Below are 25,557 nucleotides of genomic sequence, written 5' to 3'. Positions count from 1 at the left end.
CTATTTATTTTTTTTACTTTAATTATTTCTTCCTACCTTGGTGTGTTTGCAATGATGACCTCAATGAAGATACTTATGCTAACCATACTTTAGGATTCAACAATCAAGCGTTCAACTCTAGTTTTAGGAAATTTGCCTTAGGAAGCATTTCTGATATTTGCTAGGCGTTCAACTCAATTTCAACAATGAGGACGTTGCTGCCTTCAAATTTTGGAGGGGGTGAGGTTTGAGCTAAATGCGTTCAAATTTTTGTTTTCATCAATAATAATAATGATGATGGTGATGATGGTGATGATGATAATAAATAGCGTTGAGATTAGAACCTGCTCGTGGTTGGATGTCTGGATGACACCTATGAGAGTAAGTCAAAACGAAGGCGGGAATCATGATCAATGATAAGCACAACTCCATTGCGTAAATTGAAAGAAAATTTCAAAGGCGGGAGTTTAATTTGAAAAGAGCTCTTGCTCATAGTTGGATGTTCGCATGACACTCATGAGGACAAGTCAAAACGAAGGTAAGACACCCGTATGAACGCATGATCACTCAATAACACAAGGAGTTAAATACCTTTTTTTCTTTTTTTTCTTTTTTTCTTTTTTTTTTTTGTAAATCTTTGAACCATAGGCCCATTCTGAAAAGGGAGAAAAAGATTGTCTAGAAATGAGTAAGGGTATTTTGAGACTTAAACTTGTTGCGTATAGACTAAAGAAATGCTTTTGTGGGAAATAGAATAAAACATTGGGGTGATCAGTTTGCCCAACGAGTCCTAAACATTGGAAACATGTCGAGACATCTAGTTAATGTTGCATCTCAAGTTAAGAATCTAATTAAAGTTCTAAAAATATGCTTGAGGACAAGTATTGTTTTAAATTTGAAAGTGTGATAACTTGTAGAAATACAAGTTATCCTAACCTTTTATTTAAAATAATTAAGGAAAATAAGAAGAAAATGTGTTAACTCAAGGAGAATTCATAAAAACAATCCAAGCTACGTGATCACATATTTAGAAGAAATAATATCTTGGAAATTAAAAGTTTTAACTTTTTTCGACGCAAGATTTGATGAAAAAAAGGAATAAGTTTCTCATGAAAAGATGAAAGCTACAGCCTTAATCACAGAGACAAAAGGAAGGTGATACAAAACTTGTACACATAGAACAACCATGCGAGTAAGATTCTAGTACACGACAAAACCACAAAGCGATAACGTGGTTGGCAAACTGTTAAATTACAAAGCAAATTGGTAACCGACCTCAACCCAAGCAAGCCAAATCCAATGAATCTATGACACGATTAGCTGGCGTAGTAGGACATGGAATTAAATGTAAAAGTGTCAGATCATCATTAGAGAGATGTTCATAATATATTTTCAATACCTATAAATAGCTCGTGGCAGCACATGAAAAAGACATAGAGGCTCTACAAGAGATTGCAAAAGCTCTGCCAAAATACCTCCATCTTCAATCTCATAAGTTCTAAGTGAAGAATCTAAGTGAGAGCTTAGTCTCTTCTCTAGAACTGAGGGAGAATTCGCCGTTTATTACGAAGCAATCAACAGTAGTAGGTAACGTTTGAGCCAAAGGAAGTAAGAGATTGCAACCTACAGCTTAACATCTCTATCTATTATTTTTATTCTCGCATTTCATTTCATATTTCGTATTACGAATCACATTTAAGAATTCTGTTATTTTTTATATATATATGGTTACTATACATTTCATCTCACTCATATTCTCCTTCTCTTTTACCATGTGCAACTAAACTCTCAATGAATTGAGAAGATAACTTAACATTTTCCAAAAGTATACATACGTAAAATAATTCATCTTGTTTAATCTACATTTATTTTAATGCCTAATTTAGTGAAAACTCGATTAGGTATAAATGGTCAACTACTTGAAAGAGCAAGTGACTTAGACTTAATTAAATAAAGAGAGATTTAGCTTTAGAGATAAAGTTAGATCTTTTGTGAAACAATCAACTCAGTATGCATTCTAAGGATAGAACAAATGTAACTTCTGACATCGAGAGGTGGGTTCATTAACAAAAATCGATACATGAATGCTTACGTATGCTATGCTTAAGGAGTTGTTAGTGAATCTTCTTGACTCTACTTTATGCATCTTTTTTCAACCTCATTCCATCGCCTGTTATTTTTGTATTGCTCGCCTAGTCATCATCTCACAGTCATCGCATCATCATCACCATCACCATTGTAGTTATTAACATATTTAATATAAACACGTCATCATTGCTTACGATTTACATTTTACTACAATAGATCATTTAATCATTCAACGAGTCACATTATAAAATCCCTGCGTTCGACCTTAGACACGACTTAAGCTTCAAGTTAAGTACACTTACGCACTTCAAACGGCGAATATAAGGTGACGAACAATGGTCTTTGTCAGAGTGGAAGCTCTGATGCATAGGATGACGATGTGGATGATATCTCCCTTGGTAAAATCTTCTCAAGTTTTTTTTAAGCATGACCAAGAAAGAGGAGAAGACGAAGAAAATAATTTTCAAATGTTGTTGTTTTGGTTGCTATGGAAGTTAGGGTTGTCCGATGTGTTTTTGCTGCTCATATTTAAAAGATTCTTATTATTGTAAAAAGCTCTTATTGAATCAAACAATCAACGTGTATCAAGTCAACATTGTAGTACATTGACAAAGTTGTGTTTTTTCTCAAAGACGTACTTTGTGTTCTTCACATCAAGAGTAAAAGATCTTTTGAGAAGGGATTCTCAAGCTTAGGGGGAGCCTAGGCCATTCGAGCAAAGGGGACTTAGCTTTTAGAAGGAAAGATACAACACGAGTGAAAAGGAGTCCACGTCTTGAAGGAAGCTCAAGCCTTATAGAGAGAGAGTCTCGATCTTAGAGGGAGCCTAAGATTTGCTTCACTAATATAACTTAGGGGGAGTCTAAAACACCATGAGAATGAGTCTCACACCTAGGGGAGCCTAGTTTATTAGTTGCGTGATAAAGTTATACGAAAGTCACCGTAGTCGTGCATCTATTACAGATAAATATTGTGCTGTAATTACTTATCATTAACATTGGTGAAATTATCTTCCTTGGGTATACTGTACCACAGACGTAGGTGATTTACACCAAATTGGGTTACCAATCTCTAGTGTTATTTTATCTATTCTACATTTTGATAATTGTCTTGTGGATTGCTATAACATAAGTCATAACATTGTTATCTTGCAGTAGATACTAGTCTCAACCACATATCAGAAGCTACATTAGATATGAGATTGGTAATCAATTTAAGGACTACAGAGCAAGATTATACCAGTATTATAGAAAATTGGGTGATTCAGAGCAAGCTTGTCAACATCCGTATAAAGGTGTTACAACTGAAGAATGACAATTTTTGTGTGATAAATTGGAGTATTAATAATTTCTAATATATAAATAAACAAGTTGTTTATAACTATACATTATAATGCACGAAAAGTGAAAAAAAAAAAAACAAAACAAAAAACAAAAAACAAAAAACAAAAATCAAAACAAAAACAAAAAGTAGTAGAAGTAAACTCCTTTCGATCATTATGCTGGAACAACATCATTTCTATCTCATCGAGCTCAAAAGTTATGATACTATACTTTATCTATAGTTACCTATATTATTTTACTTACTAATATTGAATAATATTTTCGAAGATAGGGGATGATGGTACTTATTTAAGTCCCATCGACATCTTCTACCAAACTTATTGCTCTGTTACAAAAGGTTGGATTGGCGATGCAACACATGAAGCATATGTTAGTATTATTTAAAGTGTTTTAACAAATAATATTAGTTTCAAATGTTTTAATATTTATGACATTTATTTGTTTATTTTGAATCATATAGGAAAAAAATGATTGCCTTAAAACTAGAGCTAGAAAACTCAAGTACGCCAGTGAGTGATGAAGAAATTGTAGCGACTATTCTAGGGGTGAAAATTACATATATGAAAACTACATATTTTAGGGGGGGAGAGAGAGGAGAGAGAAGAATAAATGCAAAATATGCGTGATTAAGAAATATGTTTATAATTTTTATTATGTAGTAGCTAATGAATATTTCATATTTGTTGTTGTGAAAACTATAGTTGGTGAATGAGAATTTATGTTTGTTGTGACATGATAAGTTTTTGTAATAATTAGATTTGAAATTAAGTTGCGTGATAATTATGTTTTAGACCAACTTCCGAGTGATAACATAAAATGGATTAATCTTCTTATGTAAAATGGTAAATTTGTTTAAGTTTGATATTTAACTTTGGATATTGTTGAAATATGTGACTTGCATTTTAAAATAATGTAACATGTATCTATTCGTGTGTGCAGGACTAAACCATAGCTTATTATTGTAATCTTTGTAGTAGGCTACATTTTGGACTTAGTTGTGAAGTTGTTGGTAGCAATAACTTTGTTGATTTTTTTTTTTTTTTTTTTTGTAGTGGATATGAAATATTTTATAAACATATTCTAATATAGTACGATAGATTTGCACCACTAATTTTTTTAAAATATTATTAAAATTTGAGACATAACTTAAAACATCATGTATTGCATCGAGAACATAGACAACGAACAATGCAATGAACATAAAAACATCGCATCTATCAACTTTTTAATGTAGAACATCGCATCCTACGACTTTGTAGTAAACGTTGCATCCTGTGACTTTCGTTTAGGCATCTTGGACGTCACAGCTTGTGACTTTGGTCAGAATTGTTGCATGATGCGACGATTTTGTTCAGAAAGTTGCAAAAAACTTTCACCGAATGCCTTTAGCGTCTAATAAATGCAACAATATATATTAATTACTAAAATGTTTTTCAACAAAAATATAGTTTTAGCAATGAATTTTATTAGTTGTAAAAGGCCAGATTTATTGTAGTATTATAAGAATTTTAAGAGTGGAAAATTGGTAATCATATTTGAATTTATTTTATGAAATTAATGTAGAACCATTCTTAAATCATTAATAGGACTGATTTTAAGTTAAAATTAGTCCTATTAGTTGTTAGTTTATGATTAACCTTTCTCTTAAGAAAAAAAATTCTATCAATCCTCTTCGTAAATTTTAAAAATGCTAGTCAAGAAACACGTGGATATGCATGTAAAGCTTTAGTCTTTATTAAAATTTTTTTTTAACTATAGTGATTTTTTAGTCTGTAATAAATAAATTATTATTATTTTTATTTTAATTACCATAAACTTTTAATAGTTAGAAAATATAACAATTTTTTTATATTTTTATATTATCGTTTTTTAACAAAGAAATTATATTATATTTTGTAGAGTACCAAACAATTTATTTTTTGTTGGTAACTACTTGAACAGAATGACAAAAGAGGATTTTATGAAAAAAAAATTAAGAATTAAATAGTAAGATAAATATTCTCTTTATAGCATCATAAAATCTTGTCTTAATTTAAAGTAACTAAAAGAGGTTTATTTTTTTTTTTTTTAAGATCATTTTATCATAATTAAATATTATTTGAAGTTTGTTTTATTCTCCATAAAATTTATGAAAAAATGTAATATAATATTACTTAAAAAATTAAGATTATATTTTAATTTTAAAAAACCAATACAATACATGTAAATTTTTAATTTGAGAACTAATCATCTCTACTGAAATTCAGTAATTTCAAATTTTTTTAATTGTTTTGAAATCTTTATTCTAGTTTTTAAGTAAAAATTCAAGATTCGTAATTAATTTATGCGCATGTGCATAATTTTAATCTTCGAACTTTTTTATATATAAATCTACTTTATTTACTTTTAGACTTGTCTCTTTAAAAATTCTTGTATTTTTCCCTACATTTTAGCTCTATGAAATACTTTTTGTTTAACTAACACTACAAAAAAAAGTTAGTTTTAGTAGCGCACAAAAAATATTGTTGTAAGCCCAAAAATACCACTAAAGGTATTAGCAATACGTAGAAGCACGTCATTGTAAATGTCGTCATTGTCGCGTAGCTAAAGGTTTTAGTGGCGTGTTTAGCACACGTTGCTAAAAGTAATTTTTTACTGACGCATATACGTCACTAAATATTAACTTTAGCAACACATTATTTGTCACTATTTGTCATATACAGTGACACTGACATTTTGTCACTGAAAGTTATGTTTTAGCAACATATAAGACTGTTGCTAGATGTAGATCAATGATCATTGTAAGTATCTTTTGCAAGTGTTGGTAAAATGAATATTTTATGCCATTGTAAATTTTTGGATGCTTTTTTTAAAGATACAATTTACTGACTTTATAGAAAACGTCAGTAAAAGTATTTTATTAATTAAAAAATAATACACAATTTAATATATAAACTTGTTATAAAATTTAAAATATAATAATCTTTTGAGCAAATCAAGAATCAACTAATCAATTTATATTTAAACCAAAAGTTATAATTGAAGATACATATTCCCAATATCACAGACTATCACTGAAACAAAAAGAAATAATACTAACTTGGCTACAAGTTATATCAATAAACTTCAATAATATGAACAAATTTAGTATCGGCACTATCTATCACAAAAAGAATACTAGCTATCACAAGTTTTCATTACAAAAATTTCAACTGAAGGTCTTTGAAGCATTGCAATATCACTGTGAAATAAAAGTATAAAATGCCAATACCAATTCTATCCATTCCCATCTCCAAGTTGAACTTAAACATCTTGTACGGGAGACATCGAGACATCAAAGCCGGAAATCAAAGAAGTGAAATATGTAAGCACGTAAGGATAAAAAAATTGATGGATGAACTTTAAATTTCATACTAAAAGGAACCAAACAAAGTAATTATCCTAAATACGATTTGGGCGGGAGGGGGAGGGGGAGTCAAAAGCACGACCATATTCTAAATATCAATAACAAAAACCATGCAAAACAGAGAAAACTCATGCTAAACATTGCCAATTCAAGAAAACTTATTAACATAGAACATAACACAAACAAGAAAACTCATGTTGACAGATGACTTCATAGTGTCATACTAAAAGGGACCAAACAAAGTAACTATCCTAAATATGATTGGGGGGTCAAAAGCACAATAGAGAAAACTCATGCTAAACATTGCCAATTCAAGAAAACTCATTATCATAGAAGATAATACAAACAAGAAAATCCATTCTAGATGGATGACTTCATAGTGACATACTAAAAGGGACCAAACAAAGTAACTCATGCTAAATATGATTAGGGGGTCAAAAGCATAACATAGAATACTCATGCTAAACATCGCCAATTCAAGAAAACTCATTAACATAGAACATAACACAAACAAGAAAACTCATACTAGATGGATGACTTTTTAGTGTCATACTAAAATGGACCAAACAAAGTAGGGGGAAGGGGGAGGGGACAAATACAAATAAGTACCTAAGTTATAAATCAAAATGGAGTCTAAGTCATATGTAAATTGTAAAATAGGCGATCAAAATAATTTTAAAGTTAAATTACTAGATGTTTCAATACCACGTTAAATTACTAATAACATTCAGTTTTAAATTGATGAGTTGGGATATATAGTAAATTTTTTAATCGAAGCTAAAATCACTTGCTACAAATCATTAAAACTACCCTATACTATATTCAAAGTGAGAGAAGATACCTAAATAGAGTTGTTGCACTACCAGCAAAAAAAAAACTATTTTACCAAATTTTCTATTTTTCATGAACTAATATAAGGAAAGATTGAAAACTATCCATAAATTCTTAAACTTAACTTCAATTTTAGGGAAAAACTATCCATAAATTCTTAAACTTAACTTCAATTTTAGGGATTTTGTACAAAGGTTCTCAATTCTTTATCATATTATCTTTAATATACAAGAAGCATTTCTCAACAAATAAAGAAACTAACATGCATTAATCTAAATAACCAAACCCATATGTTCTTAAAATTAGAAATTAAAACTTGTTGAGTTCGTAAAATAAGCTCTTGATGAAAAATTGATTGGCTAAATATACTAATAAAATACATACTAATTGATGGAAATTGCACATAAAAATAACTTGAAAATGAGTGGGTTATCGAAAATAAAGTTGTTTCTAGTTTGTCGAAAGGTAGAAAACTATCGAAAAGTGTTTCTAGTGTACTAGCTAATGGAAATTTCACATAAAAGTACTTGAAAATGGGTAGTTCACTAAAAACAAGTGCCTTGTGGTTAGAAGAAGGTGGGAATCATCAAAGAGCTGCGTGAGTCTGGAAATCGAGGTTAAATGTGTACTAATTGATAAAAATTTCACACAAAAATCACTTGAAAATGAGTGGGATCACGTGGAAACAAATATCTCGTAGGTTTATTTCAACCCATTCATTGGTTGTGATGTGTGAGTTCCAAAATGAGTGGGTTCGACAACACATCCGGTCACCAATGGTCCATTCACAGTAGGGAGGTTGTTCACCAGCGATCCGTTCGCAGTAGGTGTCCATTCATTGGCGATATATTGGCAGTAGGGTGTTCCTTTTGCAACAAGGAGTTCCATTTTTGCGCAGCAGGCCATTCATCTCGTGGGTTCGCAGCAGGTTCTTGCAACGGTAAACAACAGCGTTCGTTGCTGGCGGTGAGCAGAAACCTCTGTTCGTCCTGGCAGTGATGCATGAGTTAAGAGGGACGGAAGGAATAGAGGGGAGAAGGGAAAGGAATGAGTGTCAAAAAATTAGGAAAGCCACAATTTTTTTTTTAAACAATAATATATACATTTTTTCATCTTAATGTATTGCTTAAAAGTTTTAATGTTTAGTGGCGTTGATGGGTGTGTTGCTAATTCTTTTAGTGACACAAATTTAAGATATGTTGCTAATAATGAATTTTTTATGACATTTTTGCAAAACGTTGTTATAAATTGACCTTTAGTGACAAAATTTGCACGTGCTGCTAAAAAAATTATTATTAAAACTCTCTTTTCTTGTAGTGAGAACATAAGCAAACTTATTGTTTTATGTATGCATCTCACACCTACATGAAAAGAAGCATCTGTTCGATGTGTATCCATCATCCTCACATCTTGTTAGCATCATTTGCATCAATCAATGCTCATCAAACGCATACGCTCGAAGATTAGCGTCCCGTCAACACCAGTTGCATATATTCTACATAAAACTTTAATTTTGAAACATAAAAATATATTTTGTAAATTAAAAATTAGAATTGTCACATCTATTAACTTTTGAATGGATACCTACACTCGAAAAGACTCATAGTATTGACAAAGAGTAACATAAGAATTTAATAAAAATAAAATGATTGTATATNTATATATATATATATATATATATATATAATGTATTTTAAAAAAAGTAAATATGAATTTTAACAAATGAATACAGATACCTTGTTGTCGGACGGCCTTGGGAATGCCAAAAAATCTTATCAAAATATATGGATTCTTCGTCTTTCTATAAAGAATTAAGTGAAAATGAAAATTATTCCTCAAAAAAATATAATCAAATGGAAATTACTAAACAAAAAAGCACAAAAACATGCATCTAAAAGAACAAAGAGTACAACAAGAACCAATTTGTTACTCCAACATTTTCTAAAATATTAACGATGTCATAAATCGTTGCCTCTCAACACCTACACAAAGTCACAAAAAATCGTCCGGTTAACCAAAGTAAAAATTTTAGGACCATTAACATTTTCTCCAAAAAGTAATTCAAACAAAAATAAAAGAGATAACAAAAAGAATCTAGAATTATCGTTTTGAAATTCAACCTGAAATTATCATTTTGAAATTATCACTTGGTCATATCAACGATGGCCCTAGATTTCAGAGTCATGTCCGCTCTGATTCCATTTCAATCTTTGGTAATAATATAAATAAAATCCTATAAAAAAGTTAAGGTAGTTATTGTAGAAGGAATGAAATCCTTTAGTAGAAGGGTATTTCGATGAAAGAGTTTGATGGATGAGATATATGTTAGAAATGTTTTAACGGAAAAGATAGAATAGGAACAAATAGAAATGGTAAAAAATTGTAAGGGTGAAAATAAAAGAGAAGAATTCTCCTCTTATTACCTTTACATAGATATATGTTCACATTTGTGTCTTTTCTGGAAAGAAAATTGATTGTTATTATTTTTCTTTTTAGTTCAATAATTGTGGGGGTGAATCAAACGATTACCTTATTAATGTTGGATTGAAATTTGGGCCGAAGATAGGTATTGCAAGTTTAGGCCCAATAAGCCCAAAATGGAGAAGGTTTGAATTCAACTGAATGGTTGGATTAGAATTGATTTTCCAGAGCAGAAGGTTTTGTTCAACTTATGTATAGCAAACTTTCGTGTGTTCAGTTTGTCACTATTGTTTATAGGTATAATAATATGTGTTTTAAGTATAAATTATATTAGTCTACGGAAATATCATAACACAAAGAAAGGATAAATAAAAAATAGTTAACATCATAACAAAAAAAAAATAAGTCAGATAATATTGTTGTAGTTAATTGTGAATTTATAATAATTGACATCGTCGGCGATTATAATTGGAGGCCAAAATAGTGAGCAGGGGTTTGGGACAAAGAGTTGTTATTGTAATCAAGTTATTATAGTTAGGTTATAATAGGTTGTGTTTGGATATAGATTATTTTAGTTTGGGTTATAATTGTATAGTTTTGTGATGTAAACTATTTTAGTTTGAGAATGAAATAGTAAACACCGTAGCGAAGAATAAAAAAATGATGAATATAAAATAGTAAAAACTGTAGAAAATAGTAAATACTACAGCAAATAGAGATTTTGAAATAGTATTAACTGTAACTAATTAGGGATTATAAAATAATATTTAGATTGTATTATAGTCTTAGGATAGTTTCTGCCCCAAATGATCTATGAATGGGTATAATAGCCCACTCCGTGTAATTGAAGTTGTGGCCAAATGAACGACCCTTTCGTGTGTTCGATAAGTATTTGGTTTTTAGTTTTTTGAAATTAAGCTTATAGATACGATTCTTAAGTTATTTTATTTTATTATTCACTTTCTACTATTATTTTTTTAAAATTGTTTTTGTTTTATGAATTTAATTAAGAATTCAAATGTTTATTTAAGAAAGTGAAAAAAATAATATAAGAAAATTGGGCGAAAATAAACATAAATTTCAAGTTTAGTCCATAAATTTTGATGTTTGTGTCTCTTAAAATTGTTAAAAAAATCTGATGAATCGAAAATGCTCGATCAACTCAACTTAAAAATTTCTAAAAACATAGATTTATTTCTATTTTATTGTCTTTTTGGGTAATTTAATCTCCATCAACTCATAAAAACATTCTTTTTAACCATTTAGAGAGAAAAAATTCTTGATATAAATTGAAATTGAGTCGATAATTTTAGTTTAGTATATGAAAATAATTAAATAATTTTTTTACATATAACATCTAACTTCTTTTTCATAAAAATATAAATAAATAACATGAATAACCCGAATCGATCCAATCCAACTGTTTTATAGTTGTGTTGGGATGGATTCGTTATTTAATAGGGTTATTTGGATTGAAAAAACTTACAATTCAAACAATCTGTATTTGATCTAAAAAGTGTTTCAACTCGACCAAACCCACAAGTACCATAATGTCTATTTGTTTCGATGAACTTTCAAAAGTGTCTAATGTTTCATGTCGAGTTGAGTTAATTACTTAATAAGGGTATTTGGGTTGAAAAAAAATTATAACCTAATAATTGAGTTGAGCATAAAAAGTGCTTCAATTCAACCTAAAAACTCACAAACATTCTACTATATATTTGTTATTTAAGCTTTCAAAAATGTCTAATAAATCTTTAAATTTTCAATTGTGTGTCAAATAGGTGTTCGTAAATTTAGGTACAGTTTCTTTTAAAACATATGATAGAGGTGAATTATTGAAATTACTTTTTTTTTTTTGGATATATGAAAAAATAAAATGAAATAACTTAATTTTTTATGGAAAATGTGCCATTATTTACAAACTTCAAATGACCAACCGACTTTCACTTAAAAGACCTCATAATATAAGTAGAGATGTTCTTCCATAGCTATATTTTTCACTTTTAGACCATTGATATGTTTGTAACTTTTTTTTTTTTTTTTTTTACTGCATCCAATTAAAAAGAAACCACAGTATAAAATAAGTGAAAATGTCAAAATTATTTTTTCTCCAAATATAGAAAAATTCTCACCATACCTAATTATAAGATGGAATTGATTCCCCCTCTATATTAGATTCTCTTTCTTTCACATAAGGTGGAAAATTTAATAGGTAGCTATATATAGCTTTAATATTTAAATAATATGCAACCCAATTAATTATTAATATCATCTATTCCTGAAATATAAAATGGATATAGAACAATGGAGCAAATTGATTCAAAGGATATGGACAAAACCCATTAAAAAGAGACCCCAAATGATCTTCTAGAAAGAAAAAGGAAAGATATATAAAAGATTTATGTTTCTAGAATTGGTACTTTTTTTTTAAAAAAAAAAAACATGTTGAATATGTGATGAATTAGAGGTGTTTGTGGGTCGGGGGTGAATTAGGTTGGGTTGAAATACTTTTTAAACCCAACCTAATTATTCGGATGGTAAATTTCTTAACTTAAATAACCTTTATTGAAAAAAGAACCCAACCCATCCCAACCATGAAATATTTGGGTTGGATTGGTTCAGATTGCTCATGTTATTTATTTAATTTTTTGTTCTAAAAATAAGTAAAATGTTAATATGTAGAAATTTGATTTAATTATTTTTATATATTGAATTAAGATTAACAATTCCATTTCAATTTATATAATGCAAGTTTTATTTTCAAAGTGCTATAAAACTATTTTTATGAATTGTTAAAGAATAAATTATCTAAAAGATAATGAAATTAAACAAAATAAAAATAAATATATATGTATATAGTTGTATCATAAGTAAAAAAAATACAATTTTAAGTAAATAATAAATTTGTGTTTGTTCGCATTGGTTCAGATTGATTTGGATTACTTTAGGTGAACCCTAGAATCAACCTAACAAAAAAAAAAATTCATTGATTTAAACCCAACCTATCTCAAATCAAATGAGTTGATAACCTAATCCAAACTGCATTGGTTGGATTTGGTTGATTGATTTTTTCGGAGCATCGGATTTTTTTAATATCCCTATAATAAAGTGTGGGATTTGAATCTTCAAAATAAAAATAAAAGAAAAGAATTGTAGTAGTTTAGAGGTTTATCTAATTATGGATAATAATGTTTATGCGGTAATACTAATTAAATGATGATCCCAACCCAACTATAAAATATTTGGATTAGATTGGTTTAGATTATTCCAATTAATTATCTAAATTTTCATTTTAAAAAATAAGAGGTTAGAACATCTATTTATTTATTTTCAATTATTGATTAAGATTAAACATTCCATTTCAATATTTAATTCTAAAAAATTGGATTTTATGGACTTAAAATAATTATTTTTAGAGAACATTTAGAGAATGAATAATTGAAAGATAATTATGAAATTAAATAAATTATAATGAATATATGTATATATAATTGTATGGTAAGAAAAAAATTATTTTTTTAAAAATTTAGAATGGTAAATATTTGAAAAGGGAATACAAAATAGAAATTTATGAAATTTTAAAAGGTACGAAACGTGATTGTTCGTCCAAACATAGTTTCACCGTTACGATTGTGATTTTTCATATCTATGATCTATATCGCACCTATATACTGCTTCGACTTGAATAATTTGATAACTAAAAAAAACGTAATCATCGACTTGAATAATTTGATAACTAGAAAAAACGTGATTGTCGATATAAATAGAAATAAATTTACCTCAAAATCATTTACCCAACATTGTCGACCAACTTTTTGACTATGCTGACTAAGCCATTTTTATTTTTATTTTTATTTATTTATTTTATTTATTTTTTTAATATTTGGTATTGGGATGTGATTCTTCCACCAGTTCGAAAAAAATCAGTAACTTACCTGAGTAATTTATTTACTTATTTATTTATTGTGTATTAAATTACAAGTTTATTTTCAAGATTTTAAGAATAGAGTGTATTTTGTTCTCGAACTTTTATAAGTGTTCAATTGATTTTAAATCTCTTAATTTTGTATATAATGGTCTTTAAATTAAAAATGGTATAATATAGTTATAAGCTTTCAAGTTGCTGACTTGCTGACTTGCTGACTTGCTGTCATGTTTAAAATTTTTAATAATTAATTGATCTATTAATTTCATAACTAACAAAAATATAAAATTTCAATTTTGTATCTAGTAGATTGATAGATTTTTAGGTCACAAACACACAATTGAAATTTTAAAGATATATTGGACACAAAATCAAAAGTTTAATGATTAATCACTTTTTAAAGTTTGGGGACTTATTGGACACAAAATCAAAATTTGTTTGTTAAGACACTCTAGTTAAAAGCTTAGAGGCTAAATGGACACAAACTTCAAAGTTTTAAAACTAAACTTGTAATTTAACATATATATCAGCTTTTTTTTTTTTTAAAAAAAAAAACTCTTGAATCTTGTTGGAGTAAGAAATTCATTAGAATTTTGAATGAAATTTGAGAATTCGAACGAGTGTGATGGTAACTTAGAATTTTGTGGCACGGTATTCGGATCACAATTTATATTAGAGGCTTTTCGGCCGACATTGTAAATAATTTCTACTCCAAGAAGTACTTAACATTTATAAGATGTGAAGGATAATATTGAATTTTTTAAATAATAAAGATATTTTTGTAATAAAGGGTGACATTCAAGAATATATATATATACACACAATAAAGAAAAGTAAACATGACATGTTGACTTGTAGGAGATTTTGAGTCATGAGATTGTTGACTTGTCGAAGATCAATTTTGTTATTATGTTTTAAGTTCAATGCTCTGAGCGTGTTAGTTTCTCTTTTTGTAATCGTATTGGGATCTCGGTTGCGCATAAGTTAACTCGAGTTGCAGCCTGATTAGAGGGGGTTGTTGAGTTATCGGGTCTTTTCTATGGAAGACGGCGAGATGTGTTAGTTTGAATCTTTCTTACGTTAAACAAGGATAGTCCGTTCTCCGTGCTTGGTTCGTTTCCTTGAGTTCCTTGGTTATTCCTCTTTTTCTAAAAAAAAAAAGAAAAAAGAAAGAAAGAAATATGAAAACAAACATTGGTGTTTGGCACGCAGGTTTGAAATGTTAAATCTGGTAATATTAAGTTTGGGAGTTAGGCCAGAAGGTTTAGGTAGTTTGGGTTTAAGAAAACCGTGTTTGAAATGTGATAACATGTAGAAATACAAGTTATTCTGCCTCTTTTATCTAAAACAATTAGGAAAAAGCTTTGAAAATGCAACAACTTGATAAGGAATTTATGGAAATAATTACATTATGCGATCATACAAATGAAAAAACTTAATCTATCTACAAAAGGTTAAAAATCATACTTTGTTTGGTGCAGAAAATATGTCGATGCGATTGCATGAGTTCTTAACGCCAATATATGATCGCATAGTCAGCCAAGTCGGTGGTATCAGGTGATGAGATATGACATGACATGTGGGCGGTTGGACAAACCAAAGATCAAGTGATAGCTGATAAGAAAACTTTACTACAAAACCAATGAACTTCTAACGCGCAGCAGATGGTTGCATCAGGGTATAAAATTTAATGCACCTTATCAGCACAATCATTAGTAAGAGAGGAAAAGCTACCTCTGAACGCCTACAAATACACCATGAAATCGCCATGCAAAAGAACATGGGAGGATAGGAAGAAAACTCTACAAAAGACTCCATTCCTCTTTCTACCATTTGTAGATCTTGAGGGAAAACTTAAAAATCACCTCTGAAGGCAGAAAAGGAACTTCATTCTCAATACTCTAGTGAAACACTTATTGATAAAGCCGAAGAAAGTAAGAAATTGCACACCACGACTTGTTTCTCTATCTCTATTTTCTATCTTAGTATATTTATATTGTATAAACGTTGAAAAACCTCTTTTCTTAATATGAATACATATTCAGTTTATTCCTCGCCTATTATTTCTATTTTCATTATGGGTAACTAAATCATTCATGGATTGAGAAGCAGCTAACATGAACTAAACAATATTTAAACCATGTGTTCAACTTGTTTTATGCATACTTATTGAAATGTTTGAATAATTCGAGAGATTATTCTAAGTAGATTAAATCTAGGTTTGAATGAACTAGAGATTTAGAACTCATAAAAAAAGAAGAGAGGTTCTTTAAAAATAAAGAAATATCTTTTACAATATACACTCATCGCATGCATCCTAGAAATAGGATTGGTGGCTATGTACGCTAAAAGGTGCAGGTTATAATATCGAGTGCACTGCTTGAACTTGCATGATTTATATATTTGCTTATGGAATGTTAGTGAATATTCTTCTCGACCCTACCATCTCTCATTTGAATTTCACATTCATCGCATACATTGTTTCACTTAAAGTGAAAATCCTATCGCATCCATTACTAAAATTAATCTTAGCATTATAATAGTATCAAAATACGTCACATACACTGTTTAGTGTTCAAATTACATCAAGATTAGAACATTAATGGTCAACACATTCACAATAAATCAATCCCTAAGTTCGACCCTAGACTTACCAAGATCCTAGTTGAGCTTATACTTGGGTTTAACTAGATAAAACAGTGCGTTAGAACCCAATTTTCACGATCCATTTCATCGCATGATATGAACGCATCAAATTTTTGGCACCGTTGTCGGGGAATACGGTAACCAAGTGTGCTAAGACTATTGTTTTTTATTTTTGCAGATCTCGGTTGTTGGAGTATCGTACCTTTGCCCGTGAAGAAGATGAGTGATGGATCTACGTCCGAGCTTGTATACAACCCGAAAATCGAAAGGACTTTTCGCAGAAGACAAGGAGAAAATAGACGAAAAAGGAATAGGGCTCAAAGAATGGCAGATCAGCGAGATCATCTGGAAGAATCGCGTGCAGTGATCAATAATAATGTTGTTCTCCTTGTCAACCCTATTCTTTTGGCAAATGATTGCAATAGGCCCATCAAGGACTATGTGTCACTTAACTTGTATGATTTCTCACAAGGAATCATACGACTAGCTTTAGATGGAACCATATTTGTAATGTAGCCTATAATGCTTCTAATGATTCAGGCAGCTGGCCAGTTTGGGGGAAGGCGTGGCAAAGATTCTCATGCCCATCTAAGGAGTTTCATTGAAATCCGCAATACATTTGTATTACCAAACATCACTCTGGAAGAAGTTTGACTCATATTATTCCCGTTTTCATTGTGCGATGACTCCAGAAAGTGGGCATACTCACTTGAACCACACATCTTGGGAGCAAGTAGTAGAAAAGTTTATGACAAAATACTTCCCATTAACAGAAAATGTGAAGAGAAGAAAGGCAATTACAAATTTTCAGCAAGAAGAAAATGAAACGCTCAGTGATACGTGGGCAAGATTCAAGAGGTAAGTAAGAGACTGCCTATATAAAGAACTCCCTGACTACCTACTAATGGAAATTTTCTACTATGGCTAAACTCAGCATCGTAAATAGAAGTTAATGTCATTGTAGCAAGTGGGTTGTTGGAAAAAACATATGTTAAAGCTAAAAACATTCTTGATCGAATCTCGAATTATGAAGATTGGAAAGAAAATGGTTCATGGTCAAATGACAGGTAGAGTAATGATGCCATCGCAATGCTTCAAACGCTAGTGAGCGGGATGACTAACCTACTATAGGCGATGACCATGACCAAATCTAGCGCAAGAAATGTGCAAGTGAACGCAATTACTCAAATGACTAATGAAAGTTGCATTCTTTGTGAAGAACCTCATTATTTTGAAGTATATCGGCGCAACCCACAATCTGTTTACTTTATCAAAAATAACCCTTTCTCCAACACCTACAACCCTGATTGGCGAAATCACCCAAACTTTTCATGGGGAGGAAATCAGCAACCACAAGGATACTCTCACAACGCCCCTAGAAATGGACCACCTGTGTTCCATCAAAGACAAAATGGGCATCAACAAGCAACCAGCTAATCTCAACCACCAGCCACCTTACCTTTGAAAATGTTGTTGAAGGAATATATACAAAAGAATGAATCGGTTCTCCAAAACCAAGAGACGTCGATTTGCAACCTTGAATCCAAATGGGACAAATTGTAGGGGAATTGAAGAATAGACCGCAAGGTTCACTTTCAAGCACCACAGAGATCCCTCGTAGTGTGGGGAATTTAAGAAAAGAAAAATGTTAAACAGTGACATTAAGGAGTGGACGCATCACAACAAAAACCGTGAAGGAAAAGTCAAATAAATCCCCTGAAGAAGCACACAAATATTCTTCTGATAAAAGCAACATTCAGCCATCACATGAAGCTCAAGAGGAACACAGAGACACATCTGCAACAACTTCTAAATCAACGACATCAAATGAGATACAACTATCTCCATTCCCACAGAGATTAAGAAAGAAAAATGATGAATGCTAGTTTCAACGCTTTCTAGGAGTGTTAAAATAACTACACATTAATATCCCACTCATAGAGGCGTTAAAACAAATGCTAGCATATGCCCAATTCCTTAAGGATATTATATCCAAAAAGAGAAAAATAGGCAATTACAAGACAGTGGCATTGACGCAAGATTGCAGCACAATAATTCCTCAAAAAATGCGAGACCTAGGGTGTAACGACCTAACCCCTTAGGACTTAAGTTAGGCTTTTACTAAATACGTGCATGCATGGAACTTAAAATGACACTCTGTTATGGTGAAATAAATGCTAATTAAATAAGGTAAGTTCAGAAGACTTTCATTAAATTCAAACATTAAAAACAACAGTAGGGTACTCATAAATCATAAATGATAATAAATAAGTCTGAAAACGATTCTTAATAGTAAGTTTTAAACATCAAAACTGAAAGTTAAGAAAAACATAAAAGGAAATCTAAATCTCATGAGCGAAAGCATAAAACTAGTCCCAGTGGCTCGATAACGAATTCCGTTTGTCCATCGCTAGTGCATCTCTACCTTTACCTGAAACAACAACATGAGAAAGAATGAGTATAAAATACTCAATAAGTAACTCCACTACTGGGGTCAAGTTAGACATCTATGTCCTTTAGATGCCTACCTCTCGTGGAACATATAAATTGTCCTAGTCTTCATGGGACACATACATACATGAAAAACTGAGTTCTATCCTACTGTAGCTAAATATGCCCACTACATCTGGTGAATCCCGAAGAAAACACAATAACTGGTGAATCCTGAAGGAAACATAAACTGGTGAATCCCGAAGGAGACACAATAACTAGTGAATCCCGAAAGAAACACAAACTGGTGAATCCCGAAGGAAACACAATATCTAGTGAATCCCGAAGGAAACACAAACTGGTGAATCTCGATGGAAACACAATAACTGGTGAATCTCGAAGGAAACAAAAACTGATGAATCCCAAAGGAAACACAAACTGGTGAATCCCAAAGGAAACACAAACTGGTGAATTTCGAAGGAAACACAAACCTAGTGGGCATTCTAACTAATCAGTAAAATCACTATCATAGGCTCGACACTATAATTATCACAATATGGTTCTATGACATATATATCTGCCTCAACATCATGGCTCTACAACATACACGTGCCTCAATATCAACATATCACATACAACCTCATGAAATCAATACCATCTCATGCTAGCATTCAAGTATCTATGTGCACAAATACATCTTTCAGATCCTCAAGCAAGAACACGCATCGGTTATACTAAACTATCAGTTCATCATGCTGTCATTCTACCATAACATTCAACCATCATGCTAGCATACATCCAGTGTCTGGCCCGTGGGTAGTTCTAGTAGTAAAATTACTTACCTCGAAGTCAAATTCATATATTAATCCAAGCTAATGATCTCCAACCAAATAAGTCTTGAATTAAGTCCCTTAACACAGACATAATACTAAATTTCAGTCTTTGGAACCAGGACCCAAACATACAAATTTAATCAAACAGTCACTAAATAACTTACCCAAACGAAACTTGATCAACAAATACTCGCAGAATTTTAACTCCAAAATATCCTCTTAGCAGATTTTAAAACTCAATGGATAACGACTTAGAACCTTCAAAAAACTTAAAATTAAACCATTCTTTTAGTCCAATAATCAATAAGTGGCCGACAACCAACAATAAGGATCACAATGTTTACCAAACTACCTGCCAAACGAACTCGAATCCGCTGGACAGCACATTGCACACTTTGAAGTACTCCAATCTTGGATCTAAATTCCAAATATAATCGGCATCAACCAAAAAGAAAACCAAAATTTAATGAGCAGTCGAGAACCTTCTAAACTCAACCGCTCTTACCCAGAACTTACCGACCATTATTAATTTTCTACAAAACGAAAAATGGTCTCTAGCTTGATGGTCAATGCCTCAAAACTTTCAAATCTTTAATCTAAGTTTCACACCAAAAAGAGGTTACTAATTTAACCCAAAATCAAATGGGTGAATTTCACCTCCTAAATTATAAGGAAAAAATAAGTCTTACCCAAGGTTTTTCTCAAGATTTTGGAAAAGATAGTGGCGGCTGATGGCGCATCGGCTCATGGCTACCATAGATAGGCAGCGGGTGTTGCTGTCGGATGGTATAAATTGTTTACGTTAGCAGCTGGTAGTGAGGGTCTTGCATGAGGAGGGTTTGCGAGACTGAGAGAGAAGGGAAATTTTTAGTTTTACAGGTTTTATTCAGCAGCTATTACGAACAAACCAGACCTTCAAACAATGATCCAATCGTTCAAAATGAAATTCTATATGTCTCTAACAGACTGACCAAATTTGAGCACGATCCAACAGTTCAAACTCCAAAAATCGATAATTTTGTGGAAGCTGTCGCTGAAAAATCGAATTGATTTCTCCCAATTTTTGGTCTCTTTTCACGCTCATTTAATTTTGAAAAAAAAAATCTTAATTCTTTTATTTTTTTTTCCAAATTTGAAAAGATAAATAAAATATTTTATGATAATATCTCCAAAATCTCCAAATATACTATTAAATTTATAAATCAATTAACTTTTCAAATTATCTTAATTTAGGCTTCAAAAACCAAAATTAGAGGGCATAAGATCCATCAATTTGATACAAATTAAATCAATTCAAAACCATATGAAATTAATTATCTCTTTTAATTTTTTTTAAGTTGGCCCTAAAATCCAAAATCAAATGGGAGCAAAATTCAATATTTTCAAGATAATCAGTTCGAATATCTAATCAGTTAAATTCAATTTAACCAATAAAAGTTTTTCAATTATTTTAATTTAATCCCAATTTTCCAAATGAGAGGGAAATTTAAACTCAGTAATTTTAGATAATTAACTTAGTTTCCAAGGAATTATACATCACAACAGAAAAAGAAGCTCTTGCATGACTGCAAGTTCTACTACTAGGATGAGCCACATCTGTACAAGAGAGGCCCTTATAATATTTTAAGACAATGTGTTATTGAGACATCTTTCATTGCATTATGTACCAATGTCATGAGTCACCATACGGTGGCCACTGCACGGCGGCAAAAGTACTGCAAAACGGACTACTGGCCTACATTATTCAAGGACGTCCGTCAATACGTCATAAAATGCGGTAGGTGCCAGGCACAGGGAACATTTCTAAAAGGAATGTGATGCCATTAAACGTCATTCTAGAAGTTGAGCTATTTTATGTATGAAGAATTGATTTTATAGGCCCATTCCCACTCTCCAATGGCCATAGCTACATTCTGGTAGTTGTCGATTATTTATCGAAATAGGTTGAAGCAATTTCATGTGCCTCAAACGATGCGGCCACAGTTTGGAAGTTCCTGCAAAAGAATTTCTTTACTCATTTTGGCACCCATCGCGCTATCATAAGCGATGAAGGAACTCACTTCATCAGCCACATCATAAGTAAGCTCTTGGTCAAGTATAATGTTCATTATAAGATAGCTACAACTTACCATCATCAAACAAATGGTCAAGCTGAGGTGTCCAATCGCAAAATCAAGTAAATACTCAAGAAGGTTATTAAGTCACGCGCAAGGATTGGGTGCAAAAACTAGGTGAGGCATTATGGACATATCACACCATATACAAAACACTTATTGGGATGTCCCCATATGCGATTGTCTTTGGAAAGGCATGCTATTTATTTGCCTTTAAAGCTCAAACATAAAGCATTTTAGGCAACAAATAAACTCAACTTCAACATGGAAGCTTCAGGTGAAGCAAAAAAACTACAATTGTTGGAATTGGATGAGTGATGATTGCAAGCTTACGAGAATGCCAAAATCTATAAAGAACGCATGAAGCGTTGGCACGACCAACGCATCAGCAAGAAAACTTTTGAAATTGATCAAAAAGTTTTACTATTTAACTCAGATTGCATTTATTTCCAGGAAAACTAAAGTCCCGACGGTCAGGACCTTTCATCATAAAAGAAATCTACCCTCATGGAACGGTAGAGCTGACGCATGAAGAATGGAATAAACATATTTAAGGTCAATGGTCAAAGAATCAAACCTTACTATAGAGGCGAGTTTGATCATGAAAAGGCCTCCATAGATTTGGGAAAACTTGAGTAATAAAGTGCGAGGCGTCCCGGTGCTGAAATGTTGGTTGGTGCCTTGAATCTCCTTGTAATCTCGTAGTTTGTAAACTTTGTATAAACATATTGTTGTTAATAAAATAAGTTTTATTTTATAATCATATACTCGATCTAATAAATTAAGATCCTAGGTTGTTTTATGTAATTTAAACAAGTATGTAGATACATACAAGTGGATCTTGTTTAAATAATAACCTAAACGGTTTGTAGTAGATGGATAAGGTTGGGTACCTTATCTTGGTGACACTATGGATATGGCTCGCTTTGTAGGTATTACAAGTGTTGTAAAGTACTACAAATGATCTGATCTTGATAATTCATATAGAGACGTGTGAGCAGGGGTATCCTATACAAAAAGTTTGTATAAGACTTAACCACGAAATGATTAGTCTCTTTATATAACGTCGTTAATAATAGAGACTTACATTTCACTAGGATGACCATAGGTGATATGACCTGAATCTTGAGTGAGTTGTGCACTCCTGCTCATGAAGGCGGTCCTTTGATTTGTATGGTGAAAGTGGCCAGATTGCCAACTCAATAATCTTACCATTTTGAGGATTCGTCTGACTGGGGAGCTGGGAACACAGCTACATGAGATGGAATTCACTCATTCCTCGATGCAGGGACAAGTAGATAAATTGCTCCCTTAAGGACTAATTCCAGGGCTTGAACATATTGACCACACCCTCTCCTTGCCCAAGAGGGACTTGGTCATAATTAGACTATGATTTATTGTTCATTAGGGGGACCCGTAGTACTTAAGGAGTTATATGTAACTACAGAGGCAAAACGATAATTTTGGCGTAACTGTACTTACGATCAATTCGTGAAGGGTCATCACACTATTGATTGGTTATATCCAATGGACATAAAAAATTATCTATAATGCAAAAAGTGCAGCTATCGGTCTGTAGTAGAATGACTGGCAGTTAATGGATGTTGGGTAATTTAATTAAAGAGTTTAATTAATTATCCAAGTACCATTGGAGTTTCAATCTACAGGTCCATAAGGTCCCCTCTGTAGCTCAACAAGATTTAATTGAGAATTATTTTTGGATTAATTTGAAGTGTTAAAATTAATTAAGGGAATTAATTATATATGTGATATAATTAATATAATGTATTTGATACATTATAATATAAAGTAATATGAGAGGAATTTGAATATGATTCAAATACAAATTATATGAATGTGATTCATGTAATTAAATTTAATATAAATATGATTTATATTGAGAGGAATTAAATATTTGGATATGATCCATATATCAATTATATGAATGAGGTTCATATAAGTGAATTTACTATAAATGTGATTTATATTAAATGTCATGTATAGTTGAAAGAAAATACATCTATAGATTATATTGTATTTGATACAATATGTAACTATAGATTATGTATTATATGGGATATAACATATAGTTTATATACATATAATAATATTGTTATTATATGTATAATTATTATTTATTTTATTTTATTAAATTAATATTAATTAATTAAAGGGAGGGAGTTACAACTTCCCTCCCCCCTCTAATTTCTCTCAGCCAAATACGTGATGAGAGGGGTCAGAGAGAGGAATGGTGCTAATTGATATTCCTCCATGAAACACTGAGAGAATATCACTCTCTAGAAAAACGAAAAGAGAAGAAAAGTTCTTCTCCTCCCTCTCCTCCTCTCCATCTCCTTCCTTCTTCCAAAACCCTAAGGCAGAGGCCACACCTTCTGCCATTCTCAATTCCTAAGGAGAATATAGGAGGCTCTGTTTGGTGATGTCCTTTTTGGAGAAGGAGATCCGTTCATGACTTGTTTGAGGAATTCTTGAAGAATAGTCATCAAAGGTAAGAGTTTCTGAAACCCTAAGTTTTCCTTTATTAATGCATGCTATAATTTATGTAAATGCATATCTTGTTCTTAATTTACTGTAAAACTTACATTCAATGAAAAATGGATTTGGGATGATCTTGCTTCCCCTCAAGGTTCTCTCCTAAGTTCCTTTAGAGAAGCGATGAATTTTTTTTCAGGGATGCATTATATCTTTTTTTGTATCCTTTTATGATTTTCTTGTTTTTTCTTTGCCTTTCGTTTAATTTACTACTTTTGGAACATTTAATTGCTCGGTAGGATTGGATAAATTTGGGGAGGGGAGGATCGGGGTTTAGATGCGTCAAGTGTTGTAATGAGCTTGGGGTGGGGATTGCAATCCAACGCATCCTTATCAAACTCATCGTAGGTGAGGGAACTATAAATGAAGGGACGTTCCACCTGACATTCTTTCCCATCCATTTATTGTGCATGAATCATCATTGCATCAAATCTCGAGCAGCACATCAAATTGTTTTCTATTCCACTCGAAAGCTTATTTAAACCAATCCCTTTCTTCCTCTCAAGCTCTCTGTACTTTTGAACGAACTAACCCTAAAGCTTTCTGAACTTTCCGGCAACCCTAGCCTTCTAACCAACCCATTCTCTGAACGTTATAGCTCTCTTCCTCCATAAATGGCTCACCAAAACACCCATTCTTCCATCCACGCCACCACATCCTCCTCTTCTTATAAGGTGGTTTCCCCCTCATTCAGCCTTCAGCCCATTGCCTTTCCAGCCGACACCACACTGATTTATGCGCCACCACCCACTGTGACGTCTTCTCGCTCTTTCAACCCCACACTCGGTAGACCTGAACCAATATTGTCTCATTCTTCATCACCACATGAATGCCTCCGAACGAGAGTATCCAACGCCTATGAAGGGAGGCGATGTGACGAGTGGGAAGTCTACAGAGATATTATGAAAAACCTCAAATCACTCGACTCCCTCGAAGATGAAATGTAGTAAACCAACCGAGCAAGGAGAGGGTTGGTGTTGAAATGTCTCAACATGGTTATGGCCAT

At 31.7% G+C, this 25,557-nt stretch overlaps 1 protein-coding gene across 1 annotated transcript in view; it reads right to left on the bottom strand.

Annotated features, from left to right (window-relative positions):
- LOC120076142 overlaps positions 1–25,557 on the bottom strand; it is a 30,904-nt gene extending 5,347 nt beyond the window's left edge. The window contains exon 1 of the mRNA XM_039029916.1: positions 25,463–25,557. Coding sequence (XP_038885844.1) covers positions 25,463–25,557 — 95 coding nt within the window. The remainder of the gene's footprint in view (positions 1–25,462) is intronic.

This window comes from Benincasa hispida, chromosome 1 (genome assembly GCF_009727055.1).
Source record: "Benincasa hispida cultivar B227 chromosome 1, ASM972705v1, whole genome shotgun sequence".
Lineage (NCBI taxonomy): Eukaryota > Viridiplantae > Streptophyta > Magnoliopsida > Cucurbitales > Cucurbitaceae > Benincasa > Benincasa hispida.
The sequence above is the reverse complement of the archived record's forward strand: the minus strand, read 5'-3'. Positions and strand labels throughout refer to the sequence as shown.